At 36.2% G+C, this 12,737-nt stretch overlaps 1 protein-coding gene and 2 non-coding genes across 3 annotated transcripts; 2 read left to right on the top strand and 1 right to left on the bottom strand.

Annotated features, from left to right (window-relative positions):
- The first annotated feature begins 7,154 nt into the window (after positions 1-7,154).
- Positions 7,155-7,239, top strand: TRNAY-GUA. The gene is given in 2 exon segments: positions 7,155-7,191; positions 7,204-7,239. It is a non-coding gene; the product is annotated as a tRNA-Tyr (tRNA).
- Positions 7,240-8,506: 1,267 nt separating this feature from the next.
- TRNAL-AAG lies at positions 8,507-8,587 on the top strand. Its single transcript has one exon. It is a non-coding gene; the product is annotated as a tRNA-Leu (tRNA).
- A 2,813-nt stretch (positions 8,588-11,400) lies between these two features.
- On the bottom strand, positions 11,401-11,958 carry LOC113315527. Its single transcript, XM_026563793.1, has one exon. The coding sequence runs from the start codon at positions 11,956-11,958 to the stop codon at positions 11,401-11,403; it is 558 nt and encodes a 185-aa protein (XP_026419578.1).
- Between the last annotated feature and the right edge of the window lie 779 nt (positions 11,959-12,737).

The following is a 12,737-nucleotide window of genomic DNA, read 5'->3' as shown; positions in this document are numbered from 1 at the left end:
GAACCAATACAGTTCTATGTTCTTGAACCAGTTTAGTACCCAAATCGGCACGCAAACTGAAAAGGTTCTATGAACTCCGGAACCGGTTAAGTCTTAAGGTACAATCTGGTTCGCAAACAGGAAAAGTTTTGTCAACTCCAAAACTCAAAGTTTGCAAACCGGTACGTGAACTGAAAAAGTTTTGTCAACTCCGGGACTCGGTTATGCTAATAAGTTGCAAAGCGGTCTGCATACCATGAATCAACCGATTCAGGAATGACTCAAGTATTTGTACTTTGTGCATTTACAAACTATGCTTATTGTGTTCAAATGAGATTAAATTATTTCTACAAGATGAATTATATAAAAACACCAAACTTATTTGAGCACATGATTGTGACTCAAGATTAATGTATTTGTGTTCATGAAAATGAGTGTTAATCTTTTAAGTTCAAACCGGCTAGTTTCTCCCAACCATGTTGAACATAGTCTTTGTACACGGTTCGGTTAAGGTCTACCTAACCAGAGTGTATATCTTGTTTATGTGAATAAGATTCAAAGTTTTTATCTAACTGTGAATACTGTTTGCTTGGTTCCAAAGATATCTTAGCGTAAACCTAAAGCAACCTATTACTACACCAAATTCCTGGATTCGTAATAGGAATTCGTAACGGTTCGTGGCCGTTACAAAGTTCCCGTTACAAATGGCCGTTACAAAATTTCGTAATAGGCTTTAGGCGTTACTAAGTTTTAAAAAATTCGTACAGGGTTAATCCGTTACGAATTTTTTTATAGGCGTACCAGTCGCACGCTTGGTCACACTTCGGACGTAGCACCTTTAGAATGTGCGTGTGCCATTCACATGCGTGGAATTATGTTTCCACCCAAGATGAGTTAGACGAAAGGATATTTCCTCCCATGCGTGTGCGATTCACATGGGTTCTTTTGAGGATATCTCAGCAGTTCGACATATCGAGATTCATTTTCTGCTGCTGCTCTTCTCTCTTCTGCTGCTGCTCTTCTCTCCTCTCCACTCAGGCGATGAAACCCTAGTTTCATCATAGAAATCGTTGATTGGTTATTGTTGATGAATGAATCTGTATAGATGATGAGGGTGATGGTGTAATTGTTGATGTACGAAGGAGAAACAGTATGAGTTTTAGGTTCTTTGTGTGAGGTGATGAATCAAGGAGAGAGTTAGGGTTAGGGTTTATTCTTGAGGTGAAGAAATCATGGGAAGATGATGGATCTGTTGAGAACCCAGGTGATTCATGGTGGTGTTGTTAAATCAAGTGTTGATTCAACTCAGCAGAAATGGTAGGTTGGTTTAGGGTTTCTCAAATGAAAAGTTTATTTAGGATGATTTAGAATTTAATTTTTCTAGGTATTCTTATTCTTATCTCTTTTTTTGTATTTCGATTCTCAGATTCGTATTTTAAAGATCTGATAAATATAATCGTGTTTTATTTTTCATTTTTCAAGATATAATCGTAGTCCTATCAAGTTGAATTTGGGTGTTGGTGCTTATAGAACTGAGGTTTGTCTAGGGTTTTGATTCCTTGTCAATTTTTTTTCTGATGAAAACTGCTCTTATTGGGTTGTTCTTGTCACATATTCCCCGCCTGAAGATGAAATTTTGCAGGCTTGGGATGCTCAGCAAGTTAAGGAGGTGAGCTTTGATCCTTATAGCACTACTTGTCCATCGATGTAACTAGTTTGTGATAGAGATTTGGGAGAATGAATTGTGTAAGTTTATTTAACAATTTAACATATTGTGATTGTTGAAGAGGGACTGTGCTCTATGGGTTGTGTACTTGGTTATGGTTGTTGGAAGAAGACGTTGCAGTCGGTATTCTATTGCATGATATTTAGGAAACCCCAAATTGTCAAACTCAAGTGTCTTGTTTGAACTGAGGGGCTCAGACCAAAAAGTAGCTTAATGTAGAGTGGATATTCATGCTGCTATTTCTTGTATGATTTTCAATAGTATATAAATTGTTCTGTTGTACTTATCCTGATTGTGAGTCTGTGACTGATTCGAATTAAAAACGGTTTCCCTGAATGAAGTTTATGATAGTTAGCTGAGATGAATTTTGCAGAATTGTTGTCGGTTATGTGGTTGAAAAAGGTTGCCCTGAATGAAGTTCATGTAAAAGTTTTGGGATAATGAATTGTGTAATTTTAACATATTGTAGTGTGCTCTTTTGGTCGTGTACTTTCTTTTTGAATTCGTAACTTTGTTCTGAGTTTGTGGAGTTTGGATTGTTTGATTTGTATAGACTATGCTTAAGAACAAGAGATGGAGTTTGAATCTTTACAAGCTATCCTCATGGATGAATTTGAAGGTTTCTTTGTGAATCTCAATCATATCTTGATTTATCTTTTCCTCCTGCTTACTTGATGACCTTAATCAAACCGCCATAGAAATTTGTTTACAGAATTTAATGTTTTTGTTTTCAGAAATTGATGCTAGTGATAGTGGATTAAACACATCAAATAGGTGCTTCCAGATTACAATCTCTCCACAAGTAAGATTTTTCTTACTTTATTATTTAATTTTTATTTTTATGTCTGGGCATATAGAAGTGAACCCTAAAGCTTGGGTTTTCTGGTAATCAGGAAGAAGATGATGAGGAGACATCTAAAGGTATGGCGGTATTGCTGATAGAAAAGGACAGGATAGTAGAAATACACATTAAACAATTTTAATTTAGTGCATTACGCTAAGTTTTGTTACTTTAATCGTGTTACTTAACATTTTTATGTTCTTTTATGCTGCAGTTCTGCTGGCTTTAGTTTTTGCTCACACTGAAAAGTACCCAGATGAGCCACCACTTCTGCACGTGAAAAGGTTGGTAAACATACATATAAAGACGGCCCTGTAGTATATTGTCTCTTGTTCGTGTTTCAAAGTCAAAACACCCTATTGTTGCTGATTATGTATATTGAAATACCATTCACTATTTACATCAGCCACGTATATTTGGTCAAGATACCTTTAGGATCTCGGGCACGTCGTTGTGGTTATTCTTGCATATTGTGCTTATGCCTTGGTAAAATGACGGACAAATGGTTTTATTGGTTACTTTGCTTGATTATATTTTGTTGGCGGCTACCTTTTTGTTGGTCCAAATCCCAAATTGACATATTTTGTTGGCGGCTACCTTTTTGTTGGGCCAAATCCCAAATTGACCTGATGTTCACATAATTATTCACCCCTTACTGAAAATATCATACTCACTCACCTACTAGCAAAATATAAGAGATTTTTTTCATGCAAGTTATGGATTCTTTTTCTTTCTTTTTTTAAGTTCTGTAAGTATTATCTGACCATCCAGTTAGTCATCAATTGTATATCTCTACCCAATTGCTCAACTTGTATGGTAAATTATACGGTTTACCCGATATACCCATGTTCAACATACTAAATATTCTCAAGTACTTCTCAGTTGTGACCCCCATCTTGGCTATCCTTGTTGTATTTACTTTTTTGGATTCTTATTATCCCCCCTACCTAGATTGGTTCAAGCAACTAAGCTATTCTGGGTTTATTTTGTGCAGTTTAAAAGGAATATCGTTAGAGCATCTCCATGCGTTTAAATAAAAGCTTGAGGAGGAGGAGGTAAATCCGTGTATTTTCTAAAGCTAATCCTTACTAAAATTATACTGTAAAGAAACAGATGTTCTCAATGCCCTTAATTGTTTCTCATTGGACTTCTGACCTTCATGGTTTACTTGATTAACCTGAAGCCTAGAACCAGTTTAGTCATCAATTGTATGTCTACCCAATTGCTTTATGTGCTTCTTAGTAAAACTATAGTTGACATGAATGTTCCAACTATTTAAAATACTCCAGCTGAAATAAATATATTTGCATCATTAGTCTTTTGTTGTGTTCATATTCTATCAAAAACAACTGTTGTTAAAAATGTTTGACCCACTTTTGTGTTATTTAGGCATCCGAAAATCTTGGCATGGCCATGAATCTGAACTGTTGTGTGTCACATACCAAATAGTAGCTCTATATAGGGTGTGGATATTCTTGCTATTTCATTTCTGTATGATCTACAATGTTGAGAGCCTGTGACCTCTCTGTGTGTTCAGTTTTTATGCTTGTAAATTTCATAAATTTTGTAGCCTTTCTTATAGATTTTCTGGTTTGTTTCATGTAGTATGGGTTGGGTATTATGAACTTAAAGCGAGGGATTATGAAGAACTTGATGAAGAATTCTTGCCAACTAGTGTTTGGGAAGTATCTGCAAGCTTTGAGTAGGTTACTATGTAGTGTATGAGCTGAACTTATAAGGTAAAAATGATTTGGAAATTAATGTATTCCTTTAGAGTCTGATACTTCACAAAATACAATTTGGTACTTAGAGAATTTGAGTTCTTTTTTGATATGAATTGATTGAACTTGATGTTATGAATGTATTGATGGAAGAAACTATTGTTGAGTGTGGACGATGGATACTGTAAAGTGTATGCAGTTGGAATTCCGGTGTACTTTCAGGACGACAGTGAACTGCCGGTCAATATTGACCTGGTCAAAATTGGTCGTTATTGACTGGTTTTGACCAGGTCAAGGTTGACTGGCAGTAATTTTTTTGCTGTTACGAAAAGTTCGTAACGGCTCTTAGCTGCTTCAACTTTCCAAGTAGTAACGGATGACAGACGTTACTAATTTTGCACGTAGTAACGGCTCAAGCCTGTTAGGACCGTGTTGTTACAAAAAATGTCGTAACGGCGCTCCGCTGTTACTACGTGGCATTTCGTAACGGTCTCCAGATGTTACTCACATTGTTACAATCAAAATTCGTAACGGATGCATTGCCGTTACGAAGAATTAACAGCCACTTTTGAAACATGAGAAAGCCGTTACAACCCCGATTCGTAACGGCTTGAACCTTTTACGAATCCCAGAATTTGGTGTAGTGTATGCTTCGGTTATCTATATATAAGGGGAACTCTTGGAAACTGGGATCTTTGAATCATGACACTACTTTTTGGTGTGTCCTAGTTGTATCTTGAGTCGTCCTATCCAGAAACTCTTTTAGGGTTTAGTGACTATCAAATACTTCATTAGGATTCGTGAAGCCAAGTCAAGTTATCTTTTATCTTGATAACCTGAGTATCCTGATCTTGTTCGATTGTTGATTTATCACTTGAACAAGATAAATAAAAATCACAAAGTTCTCTTTCTCTCAACTTTGTGATTCCAAAAGTTTTATACTTATGTGGTGAATAATAATCTAGGTTGCACTTCGGGTTGCCTAAGTCCGGATTTTCAGGATAGCAAGACTTCTGTCAAATTGCTATCGATTTCCATCACCTTGATCCTATGTTTGATCTGATCATCCGTTTCGATCGTAAATCAGGAAATCAATTATATAGTCTTAATCTGTGGGAGGAAGATTAGTTTAAAGTCTTCAATTGAGTTGAAGAAACTCTTAGTTGGTGTGACGTCATCTAAGGGAATCAATTGTGCGGAGTCCTACTGGGATTTAAGAGGCGTAAGGAGCATGGTTGTTCCTGAATCAGTGGGAGACTGAGTTATGGTTCTACTACATTTCAGACCCAAGTTAATTGGTAGTAAGCTAGTGTCTGTAGTGGTTTAATATAGTTTGGTGTTCAATCTGGACTAGATCCCAAGGGGTTTTTGTGCATTTGCGCTTTCCTCGTTAACAAAAATTTCTAGTGTCTGTGTTATTTCTTTTTCCGCATTATATTGTTTATCTTTATAATTGAAATATCACAGGTTATGCGTTGATCAATCAAAGTACATATGTCCGACCTAGTTCGTTGGATACAACTTGATTGATCCTTGGACAATGGTCTTTGGTACCGTCCAAGAACTCTCTTTGTGATTTGGCTCACGGATTCAATTCTTTAAACGTTCTAATCGCAAGAGAGATTGAGATATAACTCTAGACACTTTCCCTGATTGAGTTTTTAGTCTCGGAGTTGTGTTGAGTTTGTCCACACAGATTGCCTGCGAAAAAGTTGGTGGTGTATTTTGGTACTCACCGGTGTTTTCACTTTTGATTTCCTTTTAATTAAGAACAAGTTCGTATGTCCACTTCCTTAAAATCATGTAACTAAACATAGTTTTCTAGGTATGAAATCAAACCTATGCTCACTACACAATCTAGTAACGAGTTCAAAGATTATGTTGATGTCGCAATTACGAATTCCAAAAAATAAGCATTATACTTCGTCATTCAATATACCAATATAAAACACTTATCACTATTGATATATTGTTCCTTGACACTATTATCACAATAGTATGATCAAGTATATTATACTAGAGTTTCATGTATATAACTTCTCATGTTATGTTTTTAATCAGAAACGACCTGAAAGCTTACGAAAGAGAAATGTAAACAAGTCAAGTCATGTATTACTAACCTCAAGTGGAAGGATGATGTTATCGTCGTTGTCGATACATTTTCGGAATCTTCAAATCTTTAGAGTAATAATTGTATGTCTGAACATTTATAGACTTCCTAGTCCGACTTAAGAAAGTTGACTTTAATAATCTGATCAAACGACTTATGAGTTTTGATACTAATATATGACAAACAATCTTGACATGCCAACGCTTGGTGGGTTCAACCGAGCAATGCTCTAACATTTTTCACGTTGATGATATTTTTGAATCCTTTTCGTTTGTTTAAATAATGTCGACTTGGGAACAGCTATTGGACGATATTATCGTGTTTCATGCACAAGTATCATTAATCCAGGTGAGACAAAAATATCATTTTTTTCTTCAACCTGACATTTATTTTACGTGATTTTTCCCCAGGGGATTCTTATATCATTAAAACCGTTCTTGGTGACCCGTAAGCCAAGAAAATCTAGTGGATCCAATCACAAAATTCAGAATTTTCCTTGTATGGTTGTCTATTTTTCTATTTAGTTTGAGTTAACAAGTTAGAATGAAATTTACTCATGCCATTTGAATTTTGTAAGTCTTTTGAAGAACCATAGATAGTAAATAGTTAATGTTTTGGTAGGTGAAAACATACTCTTGTACATTATGAATGTGTAGGAGGCCATTTTTGTGTATTTCTTCCGACCTAGAAGTTTCCACAGCATTCCGTAGCCAAATGGTCTAAAAACGTGGTTATAAATTCTCTTTCATATGTCTGTTTCATGGAAAATGAGCACAACCGACCTTAGCTCAGTTGGTAGAGCGGAGGACTGTAGTTGTAGCAGATAATCCTTAGGTCACTGGTTCGAATCCGGTAGGTCGGATTTTTTTACTTCTTTTAAAATATGACTCTTTCATTGCTGTTTTTCTTTTTTTTTTTTGTTCTCTGCCAACATTTTTTTACCTTACAATATATATCGCGCTAACGTCTCTGACAAGGCCACTTCAAATGGAATTATCCATTAGATACGAAGCCCAAAAGTTATAGTTGCTTTCAATGCAGTTGAAGTGCGAACCCAGGAGATACAGATAGCTGGTTGCTATCTAAACCATGAATCATACTCGTATCTTCATATGCGAGTGGTACTTGTAAGCAAACATTTTTTTACCTTACAATATATATCGCGCTAACGTCTCTGACAAGGCCACTTCAAATGGAATTATCCATTAGATACGAAGCCCAAAAGTTATAGTTGCTTTCAATGCAGTTGAAGTGCGAACCCAGGAGATACAGATAGCTGGTTGCTATCTAAACCATGAATCATACTCGTATCTTCATATGCGAGTGGTACTTGTAAGCAAAATCCTGGTATTTGGAGTTACAAAGGTGTGGCCATGGGGCCATTGTGCTTCTCGGCATCTATCCGCTTAGATAAATTATGGGGACGTTTTTGCTATTTCACTGCGATAAAACTGACAGCGGTGGTCTCCATTACTTGACTCTGCTATGTAATTTCAGGTGCAGTTATAGCTTACAATCTATTCTTCAGTTTTAGTTTCTTCCTGTCCGAAGTTTGGAGGCTTTTCAGATGATGGCCAGGAGGAGAACGTTTTGCAGCTTCATCACTAAGTTAATACTAGCTAACCTTCTTTACCGATGCCACTGTTTGGAGGCTTTTCAGTCGGTGCCACTGTGATACAGTGGTAAAGTCACTAGGTGATGGTACCAGCGACCTGAATTCGAAACTCGCTAGCATCAAATTCTTTACCGATCAGAAAAAAAAAATACTAGCTAACCTTCATCAGTATGGATTGGTTTTCCATCATCAGCACTCAAAATCCAATTTTGTGCTACCTAGCAGGAAGGAAACCAGTCGATGGTGCACCCGAAACCGAAAAGCATTTCTGCACCAAACTAGAATGCTGAATTATTCCCTGCACCCAACTAAGAAGACAATGAGGTTTTTCCATCTCCAGTTAGTGCTTACAGATTTGAGATGAGATCATGCATAAATGCAGTGTTTTTACTCTTGGTTTTAAACAAATACTCTACCACTGAGCCAAGTCGGCTAATTCCTGTTTCATCATTTCTGGAGTACACTCTTATCTATCTTTGCTTGTATTTGTTATCTGCCAGCTCCGAACAACAATGTTGATATGGCCGAGTTGGTCTAAGGCGCCAGCTTAAGGCGCTGGTCCGAAAGGGCGTGGGTTCAAATCCCACTGTCAACAGTTCATTTTTGTACAATTTGTTTTTTACTTCAACTCAACTGGAATATAACACACCGTAAAACATTTCTTGAAATTAATAAAGGGACACGGAGCTGTCAAAATAGATGAAGACAGTAAAATTTTCATTTTTTCAATCATGCAAATTGCAGAAGCTAAATTTTGACAGAACATTCACAACATACCCTGTCCAAGTCTGGAGAAATCTTCAGTTGGGTATATTAATTAAATACTCTTAGTTTTGACACCCAACAAATATACCTTATATAACAATAAAACTACCCATATCATTTAAAAACCTTATCCGTTTAAAAAAAGATTACTTTAATACCCTCACTCATATATTTTTTTTTTTAATTTCAAAATACAACAAATTTCTTTCTCTACCACTTCACGATCGCCACCACAACCACCGTTAGCACCACCACATATCCACCACTTCCAACATTCAACTACCATTCCACCATCACCGCTCAACGAACACCACCTACTAACCACCACCACCACTCCACCATCGGAACACCACCATCACCCCGCCACCATCGCCGCCGCCACCACCGGTTGTGTCCACAACCAAAGTTGATCCAAAAATATAATCAGAAAATAAGACTAAGATATATGGCATCAATAACCAAAGTAGATCCCAAAAATATGGCGTCAACAACCGAAATTGATCCAAAAAACAAAAATAAGAAAATGAAAATAAAAATAATAATATGATGTCAACAACCGAAATTGATCCCAAAAACAAAAATCATAAAAAAAAAATTTGGTGTCAACAACCGAAGTTATACCCAAAACAAAAATCAGAAAATAAAATAATAGATAATATAGTGTCAACAACAGAAGTTGATCCCCAATATCAAAAATTCATAAAATGTTCAGATTATTTATGGTATCAACAGCCAATGTTGACCCCAAAATATGGTATCAACAACCAATGTTGATCCCAAAAAAATGATGTACTAAAATTACTGAACCTGACGTGAATCGAACACGCATTTTCTGCCATGAAGTCAGTTGTGCTACCATTGCACCACATGATCGGTTCAATTTCACACTATTCAAAGAAATGAAATTACTAAACCAAAATACCATGAGTACAATTATGACAAATTATGACGAACAAATTACTGTACTAATTATCAAGGAGAATGTATAGTATTTAACAAACCATAAACTACTATTTTTCTTGGCAGCAACATCAGCACCATTGTCATTAAATACTCGTCAAGACTGCTCCATCATGACTCCTGCACCTACAACTACTACTACAACACCAACAGAAATTGCTAATGTGATTATACCTATTTTCTCATCCACATCAAATGATACTTGTGGTATAGCTCCTTGTATGAAAATTCAGTTTCACTTTCACCTACTCAACGAGAAGTACAGCAAGTACCACTGCAGCAACAAAAACAAGTATTGCCCAACAAAGAAAATGTATTATGATATATGGATTATTACCCCCGCCACCACAACAGACGCAAATAAACCAACAAAAAAAAAATACAAAAGTAGCTGGTAGGCCCTCCATTTTGTGTCCCTATATGTTCCTAAAGATGCAGTTACTTTCGTTCCTATGTACAATCCAACTGCCTCATACAATGGCAATCCAACATAAACTAAAATCGGACAATGCTATACCTGCAATGCGGATAAAACCCATGTTTCCCTACGATTCTGTTTCCAGATTTCAAGGAAGTTAAAGTTATATTATCGTATAGATCAAAAAATCCTAGCAACAGCTAATTAAACATAGGAGGAAACCTCATAACAGTTAACATCAAATGAATTAAAAACGGATCAATACACTAATGAATATATACGAATCACCTCAAGTGGATTTTTCAATTCCACCGTATCCACCGTCTTCTCTACCACCAGCACCACCATATCCACCACCTACCATCAAAATTTCTTATCTACGGCTTAAACAGATGAAATCATTACCAAATCCTAAAAAATCTAAATCAAAAAAATGCGAACTAAATTTATACTCGTATATATCAATCTTTACCTTCGATTTTGAATCTTCAAATTTTTGTTGTTGAAGAAGACCGTCGGATCAATACACTAAAATTGATTTCTAAACCCTAATTTTTCAGCTTTTTGATTTTTTTTTTTTGATTTTCTCCTCTAAATTGATCTTGTTGATGTTCTAACACAATCAACAACTCAATTTTAGGTTTGATTTTGCACGATTTTCTTTTAGTTTTTTCTGGATCTAGTTTCTTTTCGTGTGGAGCCACTGCACAGAGAGAGAGAAACCAAAAACATAAACGAAAAAAATGGCCGAATTAGATCGTGGACCAATGTGTTGTGTTATTATGTAAGGGTATATCTGTAATCTCTAATCTCGGGATTTCAGTGTAGGGGTATTATTATTTTTGGTAAGGGTATTTTTTAAGGTCATCAGATGAGGTCGAGATCGTCTGTGCCACTGCTTGTGTGTGCCCTATGTACCATACCAATAGAAACACGCCACATCATTCCTCTCATTAACCATGACTAACTAAATAGATTTTCTATTTATACAACACTAATCAATTAGGAAAGATAATTAATTAGTTAAAGAAGATATTACAAATCCAAGAGAAAATACCGTGTTTTTATTGGTGTGGCACATAGGGCACACCCAAGCAGTGGCACAGACGATCTGGACCCTAGTTAACAAACTATACGACCTTACATAACAAGGGAAGGCCCTCCCTCTGAGATCATCATCCAGCAGATTACGCAGAAAATAAGTAGTACTAGTTATCCAAGTAGTAACTATCCTATTACTGACAGTTATGCAAAAACGAGATGTCCTAACAATTCTTAGCTAAGGGAAAAATATCATTCAGGATATTAGCAAAATACCATGGAACTGCACCTTCCTGATTACACAGATTAGTAATATAGACAGAATCACTAGATACTTCCATGTTTTGTATGTTCAGTGCTTCTGCAATTTGTAACCCTTGGCGAATAGCGCTGCCATTTTTGTATATGTATTCTGCAAAGGCTACAATAAACTTCCCCGCATCATCTCGAATAACACCCCCAATACCTACATCAAGAAACTCATTAGCTGCACCATCCGTATTCAATTTGTGATAACCTGCAGGTGGGTAGGACCATTCAATGTGTTTAACCACGGAATGATAATTCGCAGAACTCGAAGGAACTAAGGTGGCTATATACTTTGTGGTCTTCGTATAAGCCTTTTGAACCACCACTTCACATCGGAAACTCTGAGATTGAAACACTACTGCATTCCTAATAATCCATATTTCCCAAAGTAAAATAGGAATGAAAACACCTTTTAAATGATGCAACTGCGTCGGAGATATCCTGCAAAAAGGGAGAATCCAATCCAGATCCATATTCGATCTTGTAACAATGGGGTTCCATTGTGACGATAACAGATCCCAAACTCAGGAGCTAAGAGACGACATTGGAGGAAGAGATGGTTGATGGATTCTGTGGCAGAATTGCATAGAGGACAGAATTCAGAGATAGGAACCCCTCTCTTGCATAAATTTTCTCTAACGAGATTTTTTTGATGCCCAAGTAACCATAAAAGAATGTTTAACATGAGGAGGACAGTGCAAAGACCAAAGCCTCTCCACTTATGGCATCAAGTATATTTAGGGAACCAAAATATATGCTTGGATATTTTTATAATTATTTAACATATGATAATTTATCAAGTATATTATAATATTAATCAGGTGATTTTCTCTTTTATTATTTAGGAATTATATTTTATGGTTAGATAATAATATCTTGATATATTAGGAAATTAATTATTATTTGTTAGGGAGTTATCTATATAAGGAGTTCCATGTTTTGGTATTATAAAGACTTGGATGAACTAAAAAGTACGTAGTGTTTTCCAGGAGATTGGTATCTCGGAAACATGTGGTTTTAGTATTATTTCTATTCAACGCTTCCGTCCTGCATCAGTAGCCCATACTAACTTATCAGGTATATTGTTTTGAAAACCAATGGGGATAGCTAACTCATGTGTTATTGTATTATACAGAATGGATAAATTCCAAGTACCAGTAAGAGGGCTGATAAGATCGGAGACTTTAAGATCTTGTAGATGAGAGCAGTCATTTGTCACCAAATCTTTTAAGGGGATTCGGCTGACCCATGA

Source organism: Papaver somniferum, chromosome 10 (assembly GCF_003573695.1).
Source record: "Papaver somniferum cultivar HN1 chromosome 10, ASM357369v1, whole genome shotgun sequence".
NCBI classification, from domain to species: domain Eukaryota; kingdom Viridiplantae; phylum Streptophyta; class Magnoliopsida; order Ranunculales; family Papaveraceae; genus Papaver; species Papaver somniferum.
The sequence above is the reverse complement of the archived record's forward strand: the minus strand, read 5'-3'. Positions and strand labels throughout refer to the sequence as shown.